A 22759-nucleotide genomic window follows, 5' to 3' on the forward strand; every position below is an offset into this window, starting at 1 on the left:
AACAGCATTTTAAGAATCTATTAATTAGATTTCCTTGCATACCATTATTGTGCGTGGGTGTCTTTAAATTTCACCTAGGGTGGCATGATAGGGACAATGTCACAACCTATAATGGACACTTATACTGATGTGAGCATTTGCACAAAGACTTGGTGGTAAATGCCAAAGGGAGAGACAACGTCACAATCTGTGATGATGGTCTTGACAATGCTGCATTCAGCATCTATCAGGAGCAATTAAATGTGCACAGACCTAGCCCCGAAATAAGGCAGGGGTTCTCCTCTAAAGAAAGACAAAGTCACATTCTATATCCTTAAATTATCATTTTATTGTAATAAGCTAGACTTCCTTTATACAATCAAAGAAAGACCATGATTTCATTATGATAACATGTACTTCATTTCAAGGTATCAAAGATGAGCAAAGGTAGAGAATGTCATAGACACACCTGACCAAGACGAACTGAAATCGACCATCTATACTTTCTTTAGCAGTGACTTTTACTAGTTCCTCATCGGACCGTGCCAGGGAAAGTTACCATTTCCAGTTCAACTATACTAACTGCAGTGACCAGGACATTCTGTACACAATACACCACAGAAACATATGAAACCTTGATCAAGTTAAATTGAAGTGAAGTTAAATTAAGCGGCAAATTAAAAGTCTCCATTTCTATTCATGTCTATATGGTAGTCTACACCAATAAGAAATTTGAGTGATACTTTGAAACCAAGATCTGCCTAGAATCAAATGTGTTGCCATTAGGTGTATAAGCCTTGATGTATTAAGCACAACCTTCACTCTTAAGAAATCAAAATATCACACGAATTTAAAACAGATTCAGAGCTGAATATATTTTATATCACAAGCAATCAATTTCTTTCTTCCGGTTCTATTTACAACATATTCTCACATGATTCACGTGAAAGTGAGCCCAAGACAATACAGCAAGATTTTGTACTCATAGTACACTATTACTACACAAGCCCAACAGATATTAGGTTCATTTCAAAGAAGCGGAATACAACAGGACATCTGACAATTTGACAGACAATATCGGAACCAAAGAAGACACAGACTTTAAAAAGTTTTGAATCATTTAAATGATTGTACGATTAGCAGGTGGGAAGCTTGAACTATCGTAGTAAAGAATTCATTTTTGAAGATGTTGTATATTTCATATTCACAATTGTAGGATACATTAATGTAAATACATGCGCTCACAATGAGATAATGTACCCTTGTTTATCATAATGTGCTATGAAATGACCTCCGAAGACATACAGAGCTCTTGTTGTCACTAAACATGTCACTTGAAGAACAAATGACTCACTTTCAAAAGCAAATGAAAGTGTATAAATCAGTTAAGCAACTACCGGTACTAGGATTTAATAAATAAATTTTAGACCCAGCCATTCAGACTGACCCCCCAAGATACATGTATATAAAAGATAACCAGAATATGAATGTAATGAAAATCTTTCAGTAACTTTCTAAGTTGGCAGAATTCTCAAAAAAACCTTTAAGCAAAATAAAAACTTTTGTCCACATGTAACAATGAAAGCACAAATGTAGCAAATTAAAGCATCTGAAAGGACAGGGACGTGTACGCATAATTGACATAACAAGAATGTCTTCATTTTGATTGCCTGTTTCTCCGGTGGGAAAAGTGATACCTGTATCGGGTTTCTTTCAGGATTAATGCAAATATCAATGCATTTTGTGGTCTCCCCCTCCTCAAGGATGAACAGAGGAAGACAGCATGCGGGCGCTGGGATGAAGACAAAATAGACATCAACAAGATACCAACTGCAGAACAACAAGACTGCTGATACCATTTGTTTTCTGTTGTAATCAGATGACATTGCTTAATTACCACAAGATTTAGAGGCCTAGTCATAAGGAAAGTGCAGCGTACTGTTTAGGAGGGGGCACACAAGACACGCATTGACAGCTGCATAAAGTGATGATGATGAAATGGCAAACTGTATTGAAAAGCATCTACTAGAGTTCTGCTAGAACAATCGCTCACTTACGTTAGAATCTCAGGCCAAACCCTCAGCAAATTATCGAACGACATCTTTTGTACACAACCAGACTATTTACACGGCTTCTCTGCAATTCTTCAAGAATATGACACCCGACGCAGTATCTTACAAATGTTCATCAAAATGCAGCAAAGAACTGCTTACATTGCGTCACATACTCACATGACCACCCATTCTTACTATCTGTGCCTCTTACATTGCATGATTCTAACATCATCATCCGAGACAAGTAACTAACAATCACCAATTTCAGAACCTGGAAGAGGATAAATACCGCACTTTCAGGCATGTCAGGTGGTAAAAGCGTTTCGCTTTACATAATACCTACTTAATCCAACAGCAGGTCGAATCCAAGACATTTCCTTATCTTATATTGTTCTTTCATTCCAGAGATAAATGTTAGCTACTATCTCCCTCTATTAGGCCTAGCTAGAACTAAAATCAACGTCAAGATGATAAAACACCTTCAGCGCCGAACCACGTAGATCTCCGAAGCCCAAATCCCCCCTCTGTGAGCTGGTTATCGGAGTCTCATGGACTTCATGAAAGAACTACGCCATTGCCATCTTCAGGGCAAGGCAGGAACTGAAGACAAGAAAAGGTCCCTTCAGTTCCTCTCTTCCCCTGAAGATGGCGATGGCGTAGTTCTTTCATGAAGGCATTTAAAAGTTCTTAACTACGCCATCGCCATCTTCAGGGCACGGCAGGAACTGAAAAGAACATTGTCAGTTTTTTGGTCTTTTCAGTTCCTACCTTGCCCTGAAGATGGCGATGGCGTAGTTCTTTCATGAAGTCCACGAGACTCCGATAACCAGCTCAAAGAGGGGGATTTGGGCCACGTAGATCTACGTGGTTCGGCGCTGAAGGTGTCAATACAAACACCATTCATCACTGTACAAGAAATCAATAAAAAATCTGTAAACAATCACAATTTCCATGGCAACCAGTTTCATCACCATGGCAACACATATCCATGGAAAAATACAAAATACTGCATGGGCACCATGCAATACATGAAATAAGTATATTATCTTATAACAGCAAGTCCAACCAGAAGTTTATATGAAATGGACAACTAATTCCATTTTCTCTGTACATGATCAGGACTTCTGAAAGACATGCATGGATGTATATAGACTCTTAGACCTATTTCTAAGAGGGGTCATAGTGACTCGGTTAACTCTGTCAACCCCACCACCAACGTTCAGGATCAGGATGATGGGGTTGAGTGGGTGAAAGCTGACATTGCATCAGCACTGTTATCCGAGTTCAATTGAGCCCACCTAACCTGTACAACTACAATCAGAGAATTTACATCAAGGTCTGGCCCAGCAATAGCATTGGTCTTACTAGCATTTAGCTACAAAACAATCTTACAAATGCCAGCATTTTGAACCAGTTGGCCAGGCCTTTCACATTATATAAGTAAAAATCTGGAAATTTCTATTTACACACATGGAAAATTGACTTTTCTGCAACTTAATCCAGAAGAATGGATCATTCTTCAAGTTCATAGTGGATAAGATGCAAAGGATTCTCACAGAGAAATATAGGTGGATTCATTTACATTAGAACTATTTACAATATTATGTAGTCAACTCCACAGTTGAACTTCCCGTACATTTTGTATACAACAATGCACATTGTACACAAGAATGTACATTATACAAGAATGTACACTGTGTATTCAATGCTGTACATTAAGTATACAACAATGTACACTTAGTATGTACACAGTAATACATATGTTATTATAATTATTAGAGTCAATCCTCAATGAAATGAATCCTTAACATTGACAACTTGTACTATGTTCAATTCCATAAAAATAGTTATCTATATTGCAAAGTCTACTGAATTAGATATACTCAGCACCTGGTGTAGCCACCTAGCGACTCCTAGATATCAATGAAGAAACCAACAGGTGGCATTAAGATTTCATGAACACTTGCAGACACCAACAGGTATTTTCAGGGCATTCAAGACTCAACGGCACTCCCAGACTCATGGGCATGAATACTGACTATAAGACAAGGTCATACTAAAGTGAGGTAAAACTAGCTGGCACCACTGAAAGCTTTCAGTTCCTTGAAAAATTGAGCAATTCTCTGCTCCGAGTCGGCCAAAGATTGTCTTTTCTTATGAATATCAAAATACTCAAGCCTCTCCCTGCCATCAGCACCGAGCGAGTCATAAAAAGAATACTCTCCGCAGAGAGTGAAGCTCAGTGGATGTGCCCGGTCCTGGCCTAAGACTACCTTTTCCTCCAATCTTATCAACTTGCTCCCTGGCAATCGCAGTAAGTTTTGAAAACCACCTGGTGGCCTCTTGTATCTCTCTATGGTATGTAGAGGTTTAGGTAAGTTGTCGGTACATAGCCCTCGTCACCGCCAGGTATAGTTTGGCGCACACGGGTCCACCCGCTCTCCTCCTCATCCTTCTCTATAAGGTAGTATTCCTCGTTTGCCCGCATGGAGATGGTGCCGTCAGATTCACCTACGGAGAGAAAATCTTAAATCTGCACAGAGCTGATGTACAAAGTCGGAACAAACTCCAGCCTCTTTTGGGGATCTACCAAAGTGATAGCCCAGACTTCAGATCAGAAGTTGTCAACACTGACATCTGCCCAAGGATGACTTAAACAGGGGCAGCCACAAAATACACATACTGATATGTTATTAGATGTAACAAGCCTCCCAATTTGCCAGAAAAAGAAGTACTGATGGTAATGAACTAATCAGAAGTCTTCTTACAAACGTGATATCACTTACCAACAAAGTCATACAACGCTTGACACATGCCTAAAGTATCGTCTGGATCATCGGTGAAGGAGTCTTGCTCAACCAACTGGGAACTGCTGGAGTGGGTGGCACCATGGTCCACGCTGTCTGTCGCTGAGCCCTGGTCTGAACCGTGACCCACTGACTGTACGTCGCTACTGAAGAGGAAAGTGAAGCGTTAGTGGTGTGGAGGGAAAAGAAAATTTGCCATTGATCATCATTGGCAACAGACCATCAAAATAGGAAGTTAATCATGACTAACCTATGCTCACACAAGTATTAAGCGCACGCAGTGAGAACAGCCCCAAAAAGGTTTTCGGCCCAATAACTATATTCTGACTATAGCATCTCTAACCTGAAAACGGTAGTGTCTTTTACTTTATAAGCCTGTCAGAAATGAAGAGCAAAAGTTCTAATAGAATCTTAAATTTTGAAAAATTTGACATGACAGAGACTTACTATTTTGGATCCCCAGGTTGACCCGAGTGCACACTTAGATCAGACGCGCTACTCGATATTGTGGAGTCACCTGAGTAGCTCCCTCGGTTCACACTGTTCCCACCATTCTTTGCCGGTAATTTACCTTCTGCCTCAGCCAAGTAGTCCTGAAATTAACCACAAAATATGTCATTGTTCTTGTTCACTATATCTTGATATCATGCAGTAAGCTTTGTTTATGGTCATCTAGCTCACCCTGGCATTGACACTCAGGGAAGAGGAACCTCCCCACTCAGGGTACAGACCAACAACTTTACTCCTAAAGCCACAAAGTATACATACACATGTTGTATGTACTCAGGTCGTCCACCAGCTAACAAGGCAAGGGTATTCACCAGTGTACTGTCTAAACCAAGAAAAGTTCTAAATGAGCCAACGACCCTACCTCATATTTTTTCAACTCTGCTCTGACAATGATCAACTTTTGATTACATTCTTCCAGCTTAACCTCTGTGCTAGCAGCATCACCAAAGTTGGGATTGTTCCCATAAACCTCCTTCATTTTCACAAGAGCATCCCTAGAATGGAAAATAAAACATTATTTCAAAATAACCCATGACCTATCAATCACAAGTCGGGTGCTCCTCCACTCTGCTGCAGTGCTCCCATGTTCTCCACAATTGACCCAAGAGGACCCATCTACTGTAATGGACAGACAGACTTCAAGTTTGAATTCCAGGCATCTTAACACCTTCAGCCCCGAACCACGTAGATCTACGTGGGCCAAATCCCCCTCCCCTTTGAGCTGGTTATCGGAGTCTCATGGACTTCATGAAAGAACTACGCCATCTCCATCTTCAGGGCAAGGTAGGAACTAGAAAAGGTCCTTTCAGTTCCTTCCTTCCCCTGAAGATGGCGATGGCGTAGTTCTTTCATGACGTCATTTAAAGTTCTGAACTACGCCATCGCCATCTTCAGGGCACGGTAGGAACTGAAAAGACTGTTTGGTCTGTTCAGTTCCTACTTTTCCCTGAAGATGGCGATGGCGTAGTTCTTAAATGAAGGCCATGAGACTCTAATAACCAGCTCAAAGAGGGGGATTTGGGCCACGTAGATGTACGTGGTTCGGCGCTGAAGGTGTTAACTTACTTTTCAGCAGTTTCCTTGGCGAGAGATTGGCGTATTTGATCGATCTTTGAGCTGAGTTTCTTCTTCTGTTGAGTCGGTGGAAGGTGACTGTAATCATCTTTTGTCTCTTCACCCTGAAAAATATCAACACGATGGGTTATGATTTGGTGAAGAGGAGATATGGTTTCATTAGACTAGAGACTAAGAGAGCAGCTCCACCAGTTTGTTAGCTGTAAAGTCACCAAGCAACCAGGATATAAAGCTTATGGAAAAGCATGATATGTGCACTGGACCAACCACTGATTCACCGCAGAATCGAAAAAATGTGGTCCACCTCTTCAAATGAGACAGAATTGCACCAAACGACATTATGTTCAGCAGTGGTATACAAGGGATTCAGATCAAATCTCTTCCAGCTACAGGCCTCCTAAAGTTAAGCCAAAATTCCTTTACGATACACGAAACCCCAAAACCCAAAACCTTCGCAAAAGTAAGCAGCAAGCACAGTAATAAAGCAAAAGGCATGTACTTGTTACGTTCTTCTGATTCTAGGCTTGATAAACTCTTCAATTTGTAGGCTAAAACTCAACATAAATGTCCAATACCTAACTACATATAAACTAAGAACACATCAAGAGGAAAACTACAACACATGAAATTGTGGGTTTACTCAATGTTTGGCGTGGAGCATGGATGACATGGAGTGTTCTAGAATCTAAATGTGAAAATCAGATTTTGTTTGACAGGGCCTATGTAGAAGTTGCAGTGGACAAGTGTCTCTGACTCTTGGCTAGTGGTCAAGAGGTCCCTGGTTCAGACCCTACAACTGATTTCACACAAATAGATGTTTCTCTGTTCCTTAAAAAATCAACTAAAATATGTACAACACAAAATTCATCTTGTACTGAAGACATGAAGAAGATGATACCTGCGGCAAATGCAAAGGGTACAAACATGGACTAACTTTTGGTAACATGGACCGATCTCATATTGACTCGGACAGCAGGGAGGAGGAGAGGACTTAATGAAAGGCAGCATCGCAAAGATTGCAAGTTCCAAGGATGTTCCACAAGCTTTTAGAGCCAACTTATCTCAACACATGGCTTTAATCTAAGGAAATATTTTTAGAAATTGGATTTTTCATAAAAACAAAAGTCCCTGTGCCAAGAAATTCTACATTCAGCTAACTTTGGTATCAATTCAAAGGTATAAAAAGAGATAACAGTTTGGTTAATGTGCAGAAAAAAGGCTATTTCAAAAACGCTAAAGCCAAGATTGAGATTTTGAAAAAAGCAAAACATCGCTTGGTGGCAATTTATCAGGTCTTACCGGGGGTGACCACTGAAGGAACTCTAGAGGCATTTCAGCCATAGTGTACGTTACTTCAGAGTCACAGCTACGGGAACGCTCACGGAACATATGGCCGGGAGCAGTGCTACAACCATCGCTTTGACTCCAGCTCTATGAGGGAGGGAATACAGAGATATCGCGTTAAAAACTGGATCAGTTTCCAAGTGCTTTTTTGTATTTTTATCATTTTCATGACATTCTGACTTTGCCAAGTCTACAAGCGCATGAACAAGAAGCCACTTGAATTCAAACATTCTTCAAGTTTCTTTGCCATTAGGACAAGGACATATCTTGGAACAGGACAGGAAGATATTTGACTGACAAGGTACAGGGAGAAGGACTGGACGGAAAGAATGGAGTTATGGAAATGATAATATGATGACGATGTTGGTCTATTGGAACTCATCCTCTTCGTATTTGAAGAGGGTGATAGCAAGATGGCAGTTACGTGGCCTGTCACTAGTGTAATCAACTGTCTTGACAGAGTCAAAACATCAATTTTGTCTGATGGATTACCCTCGTGAAAATCAGTGCCACTTATTGTGATGTTGACACCTTATCGCCGAGGATGACATATTTGTGGAGGATAGGACAAGTACATTGATTGTATCACCAGTTCTGCTGTATAACCATAAGGCAGCCTATTGACTTACTCCTCCCTGTTAGCTAAACCAAAAGACTTCCTTGTGCAACCACTTCTGTTTGTAGTTGACTTCAAACTATCACTAATTTTAACACTGTAAGTTTTTTTCACTTCCAAACACACTTAGATAGATTTTCACACAAACCCCACATTCCAAATGGTGCATTAATGTTTGCTTCGCAGCAAAGAACTAAATACCAAGGAGTGCAAGTGTGACCTCATTCCAGAAGGTTATAGCACAGAAGTGTGACGCGTGATACCATGGTTCAGCGGGCTCAAAAGTTGGAAGACGTGTCAAGCACTGTTTTTGATGCATGCAATCATGATTGCCAGTCACAGAGACAAAAATTGCTAGTTTGAAGCTGCTTATAATGTCCATCTTTTGAGCACTGAATAGAGACGTGAAGAGGGAGACAGTGGTTTCCATGGTAACTAAATACAAATACTCCACCTGGTTCTGGTGCTGGAATAAGTACATACAGAAAATACAGAAGGTTAGTTGAAGCTGGGTGAAAGTTGATAACGAATTATAAACATCATTTCTACCGAGGTTTGACAGAAATACATGCACAGTGAGGAATCAGCATTCTGACCCATGACAGCACTGAAGTCACTTTTTTGCGGCGATGTCAAAGAATTTTATGCTTGGGCCACCAACAACAAGAAATATGTCAGACGCCGATGCGAGTTGTGGGTTCCTCACTTGTAACACTTTATTTTGCCAAACTGGGTGAAATGAATCGTAAAACAAAGAAGCAGGGTAAAAGTTTAAGTTAAACATAAACATATGGTAAATTGATGAAAAGGATGTTGCAGAATGATACCAGACGTCAGCAATATTTCCAAAACAAGAACATTCAGATGTATTGGTATTGCCCAAAGCAGCAATGCAGTTTATGAAAAGGCAAAATGAAACGAAAAAGTTTAAAATCCTTTAATTCCCACAGAAATGCCAGAAAGGACTGGAGCACAGTCGAAACCAAAATGTGCGGAAATGTTAAAGTATAGTAAATAAATGAAACTAAATTGAAGCCGACTTACAAATGTTCTTTGCCTGGTAAGAGAGGACCGACGGCGCCCCCTACGCTCAGAGCTATGACGGCTCATGTGCATAGAGTAACGTCGGCCTTCAAACCACTCACTACGTCTCTTAAATGTCTCTGCTCTGACTGCGTCAGACATGCGCTTAAATATGCAAGTTACCGAATTCAGGTTTTGATTTTGACGAAAAAGTTTTCATTTCTTGTTGATAACTTTGAACCGAGTCGTGTTCAAGACTAATAAGGTAGAAAATAAGATTGCGCTTGACCCGAGAGAAAAGTTGAAATGACGCAATCTACACAGAGATAAGAGGAACATTGCGTATGACTTCAAGGTGGTCACATCGTTTTCATGACTCATTTTACCGCAGAGGAGAGGAAACGTAATGTTATGTGTTGACGACATTGAAACTGATCAAAGAAGAAGGCAGTTTGTTGGATGAGTCCAACTCCGCAATATCAAGGAATGAACCACTGTTACTGTGAAGGGTGGTAGGTAGACTTCTTATGAACCATGTTTTCAACAACACTGACAACAAGCATGCAGATTTCAATGGCTTATTCCAACAATATTAAAAGCAAAGAAAGCAGGAAAAGAAAAATAGCAAACTAAACCAGAGGCTTGTCAAAAAGAAAGTGAAAGTTTATGGTCAATGAATTTTGAATATGACTGCCCTCACCAGTGAAGGATAAAACTGAGGTATAAAGAATGAAATGAGAAACAAAACTTTATGTCATTTTCATTCAAACTTTAAAGTTTCTGAGAAGAATTTGATGCGATGATAAAATTGTTGACAAAGCCCATTTGAATTGGTAATCTATGTGACATTTCTAAACGTCTTTTTGACGAAAAAACACTACAGACAAGACATAGAAAGATAAGAGTTCCAGAACAACAGAATTGTTTTCACTTAAAGTACCAACGAAACGAGAAAAGATATTGCAGAGAATTTGGATTTGAAGAAGTGTTCTAAAGGAAAATGAAAGTTTTTCATGGAATGTTGTGGGGAAAAGAAAACAGTTATGTGATGGATTAACACCATTCACCAAGAGTTGTCTACATACCATTAATCCAATCCAATCCTAAACATCCCCCAACAATAACAATACAAAAATAATTTCAAAAACTTTAGCAAGAGAACGAAAATAGCAAACCCACCCTCGAGGAGCTGGATATGAGCTGAGTAACCGTGAGGACACAAAGGCAACACCAGAGTCCATGGTCAACCGTCGCATGCCAAAGACACTGCTCCCTATTTTGTTCAGCAGGAACCACTCAACCGTCTGATTTGACTACTCATGCGCTTCCAAAAATGGTTCTGATGAGAGTGACATGAGCGTGGCAATGTCAATGATCACAAACATAGATAATGATGAACTCTGGATTCTCACCTTTGAAAACCTCAGCTAGCTCCTAAACAACCCCCGAGGGTGAAAACAGCGACCACTTCATCGCAGCAATAGAAATAAACAGCGCACCACTTTCACAGATTAAGACGTGACACGTGAGCTACATACCCTAAAACTTTTTCCCAACTGAATCTGCATGCACGTGATGTGAAAGTAGAAGGAGATTAGCTATGATTATGAAAGATTTGGAAGCATTTCAGCAACTCCTGTTGACATTGTGTCGTTTTGAACACAAATATCTTGCAAGAGCAAATCAGATGAACTGTATTGGGCTGGCATGTGAAGTTGGTATTAATAGAGAAACAATTTTGTTCCAAATTTTCCCCATTGGTGAATTGAACAAATCAGAGAGCACTCGGCAGATTATGATAACACTGATCGTCAAACCAGAAAATGCCCCTTGGCTTTATGAGACGAGCGGTTTTTTTTCGCAATTCAGTGAAACATGATCACCTCATTGCATTTTGTGAGCTTATGCAATTGATTGTCTAAGCACTGGTGAAATGTTGTCTGATGAAAATCAAACAGGTCAAGTGTCTTCTTCAAGGACACAACTCACCTTAGCACCACCAAATAGTCCCCTTAATCCTCCACGCTTTTGCTTTTTCCCACCAGATAATGTTCCTTTTCCTTCGGATCGAATTGTGTTCCGCGGCGTCAAATTCGTCAAGGAGTTGTTCATATTTTCTGACCCACTGCCATTGCCCCCGCTGAGGTCTTCGAATGGAATGTCACCCGGATGATGGAAGCCTGATTTGAATCGATCGACCACAAGTCTCGAATCCTGAAACAAGAAATTTGAATCCTTAGAAGCTTACCGAAAACTAATTCTCAAAGTACTGAAGGACAACTGTGGTCACCATGATTAGAGTCAAATCAAGAACTGTTGTTACAAGTACAAAGTTTACACAATTTGTTTGTGCCATAACACAGTCAACATCAGTCATACGAAGTACAAAACAGTAAGTAATGACAAGATATGTTGAAAATGCTCTCCCATGTTTTACTTTACCTCTGATGGACTAACAGACTCCGACGCTCGCACCATGCCCTCTATACATGTATTTATAATTGGTATCACACTGGTTTCTATATCCGCACTTGTTTTTATGAAGTCCTGAATCCGCGTAATCCGTCGCTCGTCCATGTCTTGTAAGCTCTGAAAAGATTTTTGCAAATATTCATCATCATCATCATCATCATTTTGGCATGGTGGTCAAAACTTAAGCCTTTGCCCTCGTGATTCTTTGTTCATTCTTGAATTGATTTCACGTCAATCGCTTACCTGAAATACTTTCGGCATGAGTACGGAATAATGTTCCTCCTGGAGTTGGTTGGTTTTTTGAAGCTGACACGCATATTCACTCTTTGCTTCTTCACATTGTTGATCTTTGATTTGTGAGATATTTTTTTGTTTCTCGACTTCTGCTCGCGATAAATTTATATTTGCGTCCGCCTGTTTGTAACTTTCTTGAGCCTTTTCTGATTCTTTGAACGCCTTTTCGTATTGTTTTTTACTCTGAAGAGAAATGGAGCATATGATAAGTATGGTACTCATTCAACCTTTCCATGAAATAACAATATTGTTGGGTGCGTGTAGTGCTTGATTATTTAACCATTCCACCCAATTTTCAGGAATGGATTCTTCTAATAAACTATAGGCCTTTACTGAAGTAAAAGTCAACATCTTTTTAGGAAGAGTCTAGGGAAATAAGTTAAAAAGAGCCAATGTTAAGTCTGGTATTCCATTGCTATCTGTTTCTGCTCAACTTAGGATATCTTCCATAGCAGGCATTTTTGACCTGACATCCTAATGTACATGTAAAGCACAATTCACAATAACCTATATAAGTTTTGTGGCATAAGAATGAAACTACTTTATTGGATTGTACACCAGGAAGATCATGAAAACACGTTTACTTAGAATTGTGTCTGAAAGACACCACCAACTTCCTCGATTCTCATGGACTTAAGTGAACGACACAGTCATTATGAGAAGGATAGATGCGTCTATGTCAACCAAGAAAATAAGAAGCCTCCATGTTATGGACTGTAAAGCCATGCTACATGTAGGTCCCACTTACAGATTGTAATAAGTCTAAAGATTTGTCTAACTGTTTTTGTAAATCCTTTCCTTCCGATAAATGTTTTTTCCTCTCCTGTCTCAGTTCTTGAATAAGGTGCGTCATATCCTTGGTCAACATCGAATTCATGTTCTCCGATATTAACTCATGTTGGCTCGCTATGTCATGGACCTCGTTTAACATGGACAGAAAACCTTTGGCGTATGAAAACCTGCATGGAAAGAAGAATGGTAGAGCAAGTTAGAATTGGTCCATGTGTGCATGTGTTAGGGGACAGCTGGTGGCTTTGTGCAGCTCGTTTTCAGGTAGATATCACAAAGAGAGAGAGTCAATGGCTCTGAAAAGACGCACCAAAGCAGAAACAGTCATCTCTGAGCATATCACTATCGAAAACTTTTCTTGGAGCTCAATTAGCGTTAGATGTTCGGCACTACATGTTGGTCCTGGTGCTACTTAATGAAATTTACTGATGGAGATAGGCTTAGTTGAACTAGCACTAGCGTTTATTGTCTGTAATGCCCACGGAACAATGGGGCCCTAAATATTAACATGGGGAACATGATTTATAGAGACTGAGAGTCAAGGTCACTTGAGATGTCAAGGTCACTTGAGATGTCAAGGTCACTTGAGATGTCAAGGTCACTTGAGATGTCAAGGTCACTTCGGATGTCAAGGTTTCTGTTGCCATATGTTGTTATAGCACTTCCCTAAGTCTTTGATAAGCCCATGACCTTTAGATCAAACACATCTCATTTTCTCTCCTCTCGCATTGTCTATTCTTCTCTTGTTATCTGTCATAATAGCAAAGGATGATCATATGGATCAGATTCTTTAGATGTATGGCATGATGCTTGAAGCTTAACCCTTAGCCTACTGGCTCTGGTCATTTAAGGCTCAAGTGAAAGCCAATGTCCAAATGTGGTACTTCTGCGAGTCTACAAATAATGAAGATTCCCTTTTTTTAGATTTGATGAATAATTGCTCTTATTTTGACTTAAATAAATCAGCCTGCCATCCATCCCACTGCAAATTAGTTATGAAAACAGGATATCCTCTACAAAAAATCTGATCGACTGATTGTGAATGCTATGTTAATTGTGATGTGTGCAAATAATGTTTGCGCTGTTAAGGACATGTATATTTATCATGGGTATATGTTGACACATGCCTGTCTAATGACGGTGTGGAGATGATGTATAGACAATTCTGTCACTCTGTAGTCTATACACAAGAATGAAGATACTTTGCTGTCCATATCACAATGGCTGTTACACTGTAGTGTCACCATTGGTGTTCATCTCCGACTAACGTACTTCCAAAAGAGTGCAATGCTCAGATTATGAGGTAGCAAGATATACGAATTATCGTATCACTATCAGTCATTGCCCTCTTGTCTCTCATCTAAATCTGTCATTCCAGTGGTAGTGCCTGGAGTGTTCAAGTGGTCCCCATTCACAGTTTCCACAAACCATGCATTAGACAATACTTATGCACGTGTACATACATCAAAAAATCGATTCGTCAAACCTCAAGTAGGCTGTAACCTCTAAACTATGGGTGTTCGACATGAGCGCTAGTGTATAGCATTCACTTGGATTGTTTTACAAGGGCTCTTGTCTTGAGTGTTTTGTTTGTTACCAACGCTTTTAATCATTGCATTTCGTAACAGGAAGTTCATTTTGGCAACAAGAAATTGCCAATCAAAAACTTTTCCATCTCCCTCTTTACTGGCCAGTCGGTAGGCCTAAAGATTATCATACACTTCACAAGAACTGTCACTACCCTGATAAAGGCCTCTGGGGGTAGGTAATTCGTTGATTTACTTAAGCTCGGGCCAGACTGAGGTTCGAACCTATACCACCCTTTGGGATCAGACACCGACCAGATTGGCAGCCCCTCCAAGTTTTGGCAAAAGATATAGCATTGTCCTATGCCTATCATGCCTATGCAAACTATCAATGGCATTGTAAAGTCAATATTTCAGTTTGGAATTGATAGCGAGACATGCTGAACAATCATAGCCTGTGTAATTTACAACATAATAGGTTAATAGCTGCATGTTATCCTAAAACCAGTGTATAATTGTAAAGACTAGGTCGTATATCTGCTTTATGTTGTCATTCGCTTTGAAATTATACACTGCAGAACTTTTAGTAAGTTCTCAGCAGATGGTAGCACAATGAATGCATACGTCAGTTTTTGAAATGTTTACTCTTGAATTATAGTTACGATCTCAGCTGATTTCCAAAGAAGAAAATTCTTTTGTTTTTGCAGATCCAACACCATCATTGGCCTGGTCTACAGTGTACTAATGGTTCTGGCCCAATTATCTTGTTTACTTCTGACAAGTGACAGCTGGCTAGGGAATCATTCCACTTGTTTGTAGGCCCGCTATCATGTACGTCCATGCAAACTCCTCAAAATGCTCTCTCCACAGGATGGGTTTGTTCTTGCTCATCAATCAGTGAGTGACTCATCCTTGATATGATAGGGCGCAGTCAGAGAGCAAACAATCTCATTAAATGCTTCATGAGCCAGGAATGCTCATCAACGGCCCAAGAAGGCCACTCAATTAGTTCCTGATTAAATCACCAGGACTGTTCAGTGTCTCTGTCATGATTTTAGAGCCATAGTTTGTTTATAGATGTTGAGAACATGCTCAATAAACCAGGGCTGTTGAGTGTTGTTTTTTATAAGTTTGTGTATGCTTCCGGATATACTGAGATACCAACCTGATTATGCATTAGCCGGATCTACCCAACTCGTAGAATAAATGACCCAGTTGGCGTAGGAAGTGGGAATCCTTATCATTCTTCAGTGTGTTGGTCATGATAATTGTTTGGATTGTAAAATAATTGGGCCATTAGCAGTGTAGAAAGTTCACCACTTTGATTCTAATCTTAATTGTACTGCTGAATACAAGGATGTTATCAGTTTTTAGTCTTAATGTTCAGATGCAACTTTGGTTCTCTGCAAGTTGTACTATTGTAGGCCTACTAACAAACATGTGACCTGATGTGATCCTTCCTTGCTGGATGACCCAAGCCACAACCACCTGGCAGGAAGATCATGTTGTTCTGCCCCCTCTTTTCTTGTGTTGTCCCAACCACACAGCCAGCCCCCCCCCCCCAAGAAGACCCTATTGTCCTGCCCCCTGGTGTCCCCTTCGCAGACACTTACTGATAATCTTCCTCTTCCTTCTTCTTTGGTTGATAATTTTTTGCTAATCGCCTAAAAATACAAAAGAATAAACTTCCTTGTACAAAGTGAAAGGGAAAATATTGGAAAAGAACTGGTAAATAGACTTAACCTGGAGGAGGAGGGGAATATCAAGAAGGGGCACCCTCTTATCTAAAGGATCAGCAGTATCCTAGCTGCTGTGTATCAAGAGGATGATGAAACAAAACTGAGGTCAAGGTCACATGTCACAGTATTCTAGGCATATCGTTGGACTATACATGCTTCCCGAAATTGGTGGCTTGCATGCATTGGAACTAACTTTTTCCCCTTGTCCGTCATCAAAGGCATTCAAGTGTGTTGGTCAACCATGAATATCTCCTTTGTCCCTCCACCCTAAGGCCTAGTTCTCCTTATGACATCACTATTTCGGACACTCAGCGCCCCATTTCTGGAAAGGTGTATAGAACTACCTTACCTTCGTACTCAATACTCACTTTAACTTTGCTGCATATTCTGTCTCTATTGCGCATCTGTCCTTCACATAATGACTGTATCGTTCACTAAACTCTATCCCCTTCTGTGTATGATTAGCCAAGTTGTCATACTGATCCTAAAACGAAAAAGGAATGCAACATTTGAGTCATGATATATGTTTTAAAGCGTCATGGTCTCATACTGCCAGCACCAAATGCCATCACAACTTCGTCAACACTGTTGCATTCAACATTTGAGGGACACACAAACTAGTTGCATGGTCAACAGCGTACAGACTGCGGTGGCTTTTGGCATCATGAGAGGGCTGTGGATCATGAGGTTTGTGGTCTCATCACATCATCTCCACCATTTCAGTGGACATCAGACATCAGCGCATCCATCAGACAATTCTACACACACAACCACAATCTCCCAAGCGTACAGTCCATGAGTCAATCTCGTCAAAAAAAACTTATAACCGTCTGCCCAGAAAAACCACTGCATCAACACATGAGTAATCGCCAGCACAGTCTGCTCAACCTGCCGCTTCATTCCTTTGGTTTCTTTGTAAACTAAGTCTCTCCATCAGTCTTGGGGGTAGGCCACGGCACTTCTGAACATGTAGTCGGCTATTCTGGTAAGTAGACACTTGGCTGGTGGTACTGTTACTATTAGCAGTAACTTTGGGTATTTTTTCAACCAATATTGCATCGTCTTCTGTTTCTATCTGTGCAGACACACACTGCAGGCAACAGACTTGATCTCCTGGCTATTTGACAGAAGACAGTGTAGCCTACGGGAGTACATATGTATGCCATTATTGAAGAATCCCTTTAGAGTTCCAAATATGCCGATCACGTCAGGAGGCTGGACTGAACCATACTAAACCTTGGTATACCGATTCAATCCAATAAAGCATTCATAACAAGAGGAATGAGAGTGGATAATGATGGTTTCCCATAATGATCCAGGTTGGTATGTAAAAGATGAGGCTATTCTGATGGATATGATCCAGACAGGCTGATCATCATCATCTGCCTCAGCATCATCAGGTTATACCTGGAGTTAACCCTCACTGCCGTGTACACAGGATCATCTCACTGAAGACTCTATCCGCCATCGAGGACTTGCAGCGTTTGGCAGAAGTTGAATATCAATGAATATTTTTTTGCCACCATTTGACCAATGACTGCAGGTGCTATACTTTACCTTCATTTGGCACCTAGTGGCCGGACTACCACCCATTTTCATGATGATCTCTTTCTTCGGTTTGGGCATGATAACAAAGGTGACTGTCATTTATCCAAAAACATAATTTATAATCCTCTGAACTCTTGTTTGATCCCGAACTGAACAAATAAAAACTAATATTCCAGACTACACAGAGGTTGCTTTTGACAACTGTTTATAATTCCCAAAAGTATAATGCGATGTCAAAATAATCCTTATACTCCTTTATTCCCGATTCAAAATAATCCTCCTAGTCCTTTAAATTCCTTGTTATTGCTTTGTGATTGCCCTTCCTTGCCTATCCTATAAAACAATATAAAGTGAATATCCCATTCTTATGCCAAACACCAAGGTCAATAAAAGGAAACCTTGACCAGCACAACTTTCAGACGGTGAGTGATTTTCAACAATGGAACCAACTTTCAAACCAAAACAGTGATATTCCACCAATTCCCAATGCCAAACAAACTTCCTCATCAAGTTCCTTGTATGTAATGATGTGAACAAATTCTTCCGGCAGTAATGTGGAAAGGTTTATTTGCATATACAAATGTTCAAGAGATTCCAATGCCTATGGGCTAATATTCAAATTCTTTGATTAGCAATTTTACCCAGAACTCACGGGATGCATATACGCTGCGAGTACATGGACCAAATGTATGGCAGAAACGACCGACCAAAGGTGAAATGAATGCAAGTTCAGGTGCAGTACAGGCAAAACTAATTCCCGCTGGCAAAATACCCATGCCAAGGAAATTTCATAGCGAAACTTAAAGCTGAGGTAAACACAAACTGGTGCCAACAAAAGAGGCCAACGATATCACAGTTGATTAGCAAACTATTGTAAATGCCAGTGCAGGGCTTTAGTCAAAATGGAACAATATTACCAACGGGCCAAGATATTGTAACTATCTGCAACCACAGAAGTGTCCAAGTGTTAAAGAAACATATCAAATTGAGTACCGGTACTGAAGACCAGAGAATATGTAGTGTCGAACCTAAAAACTTAGTGATTTTTACAGAATGGCGGAAATTGCAAACAATTTCAGCACTGATGAACAAACAAATGGAACCTATGCCATGTTTGCGTTATAGAAGGTAGGTAGATGACTTCAGACTGGACACCATCACAGCATCCTGAATCCACAACAAGAAGGTAATCCGTTTCCTACACCGCGTACACTGCACTCCGGATACAAGTATTTGTTTAGCAAAGTATCTCTTCCCCTTCTTGCCAACGCATCTTCCCTTGCAGTGTAACTCACTTCCAGTAACACCTGACCTATAATGCACAACCTATCAACTCCAACTGTGGTACATATGTTTTCCCACCGAACAAGTTTTTTAGATTCCGCAAGTGCTCATCATGTGCCCAGCGAAAAAACGTGCAGAAAAACGACACAGAAGAGATTTGGTGTAGTTATCAAAATGAGTAACGCAGTAGAATCATAGTTGACATGATTCGAACTGATTGCATGAGATAATAGCTCAGTCTAATTTTCCAAAGAAGATAATTTCAAAATACCTGTTTCGAAAAAAATTCATTTGTCTGGGGTAATGAAATGACTGTGTTTCACCAGAGATTGACTGTGCATTTACATCTGTGAAATCTACCACTTCAGCGCAATGATGAAAACTCAGCAGGGGAATTTGAATACATGCCACCCACCGATGTCATTGCCACTGAGAAAGAACACCAATTCCCAGCCTGCAGTTTACCCAAAGCCACAATTTGGGCCGATTCCCAACAGCAACCCTCAGCTTAGAGCTAAGGTCAAGATCCTTCCAATTTGTAAATCGAAAAACCTGCACCCTTATGCACTGCTGAAGTTTTCCCTGCTGATGACATCAAACGTGAAGCCACGAGCAAACTGCTCTCAGAAGCATTTTGGATCCAACTTTTCTTCCTCTAACAGATGGGCAGCAAGACAATACCCAAGTTCTGTTTATGGACCATGTTTAGTCTAGCCATCCTGGAAGCCGGATTTACCTCTTCCATTGTCACCCACACCAGCTGACCATCTGATAAATGCCTGGAACTCCCACTAAATATAGCACCATTCAGGCTGTTGCCCGATTTAGGCTAACCCCTGTCACTTGTTTGCTAACCATTGAGGGTGCACCCTGACTATTAGGTTCCAAGAATGTGCCCACAGGTCCTGGGGTCAAGTAATTTGGGACATACATGTATGGACATCTCATGGCCCCAATTGAGGTTCAGACGCCGGTGGCATACATGTGGGGTGAAGAAAAATGAACACACTCAGCAACAGAGCATGACATTTCTATTTCTTTTTAACAGGTGCAACACAAACAAACTCCTCATGACAATGCACCATTGGCACACGCCAGATTATGCCGATTTTTGTCAACAAATTCAGGTTACAGATTACATACTTTATATTTGATGGAGGAACTTTTGATTGGACCTTATTTCCAAGCAAAGTTTATGCTCTCCTCTCGCTGCTGGTAAAGTGTAAGTACGGATGCACTCATCTTAATGTTTTCAAAGAATTCTGCACTTGGCTAATGTTCTACAAAGTAACTGCATCCAAGGGGAACTAATTATAAGGCATGACACAATTTGACATCTGAATAACTCTACTTCCTAGGAAGTATTGATAAGGAGTACATCAGCTGATCTAATATACATCAAATCCTATCTTTTATCTGATAAATATTTGAGTAATTTTGATCATTTCCTCTGTACTTTCTCCGTGACTAATGCAACCTTATCTCTCAATTCATAGCCGCCCATTTGAACAAGCTACAAGTCTCAGCCCACTGGAGTGATAAGTTGAGTTACAATGTACGCTCTAGGATCTTGGAGTCGTGAGTTCAAGAATGACTCACTTGTGGCTGCAGCTTGCATTAAGGATCATCTATCTCAATGAAATAGTCAAGAGTTATAGATTTATGCAGATCAAAGTTGACGCTAGTTTTTTGTAATGTTGGCTAGTCTCTTCTTTTTCTGCACTCACGTCATGTTGTCATGGCTGTCGCAAGTCACAGCGACTAAAATTGCTTGTTTGCATGACGCTAAGGAAGAGGCAGAATGACCTATACATCCATAACCACAGATTGCTTCAATCAGATTTGTGGTGCTCCACTCAACTCCACAACAAAAGACCCTCCCCCTATGATAAAATAGATCTTCCCATACCATTCTCACATTGCTGTGCCAATTTAATTGATCATTTGCATGCAAGCGATATATATTGTCTTCTAAATTGCTTACACTTAACCTATTTGTGAATTTCAATTGTATAATGAAGACCAAATTGCCTGAATATTGTCCACATTGGATTGGATTCGGTAGCCTAATTTGGCTCTTGTCTCCACATTATCTAATATCAAAAACGTTTTGAGCATTGCAAGTTTTTTTGTCTTTTCGATTGCTTCGTGCATAGTGCTGTCAGTGTATGTGTCACATGATGTCTCGGGCACCAATAAACAGCCTACCAACCCCAAACCACCCCCATGAGGGAAGCTTCAGATTTTGGGAACACCATGCCTTCTGATGACTTGGGAGTCCTTGGACATTGAAACAATCAATTGGAAATACTTCTTTTATAAGACAATGATTCACTACTAACAAGGAAAAGCAACAAAAGTCACTTAATTATACAAAAACTTAGTCATTCAACACAGACATGCTTTAAAAAAGTCTCTAAGAATCGGAACAAAAAAGATGTTCCAAGAATGAAACATTCAGTGATATTGCGACTAGCGTCAGAGGGAGTGAATCATGAGGCAATCCAGGCAAGAATTTTCCAGGATATCTTCAGACAAAGGCGTACTCCAGGTATGAAACCAGACAGCAAGCTGTAGCTCATCACCATGTTCACAATCAGCTCTGCTGCTCTTTTTTCTACAATATCCACAACAAAGAAACCGCAAGACACAAAGAGTATCACGCACAGAATCCGAAACTCACTAGAGATACAGAAATAATACAGCAGATACATGTATACATGTACTTCATCAACACCATCTGAACTCTGCTAAGCTAAACCAACCCCCAGAGACAGAGAACTCACTATGCACTGTCTCAAAACAACACAACTTCACAAAAGAAAAAAAGTCATGAAGACAGGATCACAAAGTGAACAAGGAAGTTGCTTTAAGTCAAAATAGGGCCCCGGCTGTCATACATCAATCATGTATGTAAATTGAGCATAATGTTGAGAAACTGCGTAACCTACAATCGGAGAAATCTCACATGATGTCACAACTGTTACTGTCATGACTGACTGTGGGTTCTCCAAAGGGAATATCTGAGTGCACTTAGCACTGACAGAGTCAGCTTTCCGACAGAAACACTGATGGCAAATCCTGCATCGTTGACACCAACACCAACCAATTATTCGTATCAGCCAGATATCGAACGTATCAATCCTGATCGATTTCGGGGCTACACAGTTCCAATCAATTCCAAGTCACCAAATTGAATATTCCAGTTCCACCATTCATGCCATCGCTACAGACAGACACTTGTTCTGGAAGAGATGTTGATCAACAAACCCTCCACTTGGGAAAAGAGTTATTCCTTTAAAACTCCCAAGCGACCAGCAGAGATAAAGCCATGTGTTGCTAACTGTCGGAACAAATTAGCTCAGCTGAGAAGATATTGATGTCACTTATTCACACAAACCATCCACATCCATACATAAGAAAGAGAAAATGTCACTGTATCCAATATTATCGCACAATCATGAAAATCTACAGGCACAAAAAGCTCAGATAAGCTAACAGTTGGGCTGTCCCCACTGAGCTCAAATGACATTACTCACACTCACAGAGTGTTCCCAGTTCTAATGACTCACCCCCTAACAATCAATAGCGCCAGTCACAGCACATGCGGGTGGGTAGGTACACACTAAGAACAATGTAATGTGCATGCATCCTAACTCATTAACCCTCTCAGTCTTAGCAAAATTACAGAATTCCTGGA

The 22759-nt window shown here is 40.4% G+C and overlaps 1 protein-coding gene across 1 annotated transcript; it reads right to left on the reverse strand.

Moving 5' to 3' along the window:
* Positions 1-303: 303 nt before the first annotated feature.
* Positions 304-22551, reverse strand: LOC135500938 (formin-binding protein 1 homolog). The gene is made up of 14 exons (XM_064792641.1): positions 22460-22551; positions 17785-18108; positions 16596-16711; positions 16102-16152; positions 12922-13132; positions 12123-12356; positions 11850-11996; positions 11397-11621; positions 10946-10969; positions 6416-6528; positions 5712-5844; positions 5288-5433; positions 4820-4986; positions 304-4544 (listed from the first exon to the last, which is right to left on the reverse strand). Exons 2-14 carry the CDS (start codon positions 17872-17874, stop codon positions 4387-4389), a joined length of 1815 nt encoding a protein of 604 aa, XP_064648711.1. The 5' UTR covers positions 17875-18108; positions 22460-22551; the 3' UTR covers positions 304-4386.
* Between the last annotated feature and the right edge of the window lie 208 nt (positions 22552-22759).

This window comes from Lineus longissimus, chromosome 17 (assembly GCF_910592395.1).
Source record: "Lineus longissimus chromosome 17, tnLinLong1.2, whole genome shotgun sequence".
Classification (NCBI taxonomy): Eukaryota; Metazoa; Nemertea; class Pilidiophora; order Heteronemertea; family Lineidae; genus Lineus; species Lineus longissimus.

What these genes read in the sequence shown, in the direction of transcription:
- LOC135500938 (XM_064792641.1), bottom strand. Translation starts at nt 17,874, where the DNA reads ATGACAGTCACCTTTGTTATCATGCCCAAACCGAAGAAAGAGATCATC. An exon ending in TCATGCCGAAAGTATTTCAG is followed by an intron (nt 11,997 to 12,122) that starts GTAAGCGATTGA and finishes AAATCTTTTCAG; the next exon opens with AGCTTACAAGACATGGACGA. An exon ending in GCCAAGGAAACTGCTGAAAA is followed by an intron (nt 5,845 to 6,415) that starts GTAAGTTAACAC and finishes TTTCCATTCTAG; the next exon opens with GGATGCTCTTGTGAAAATGA.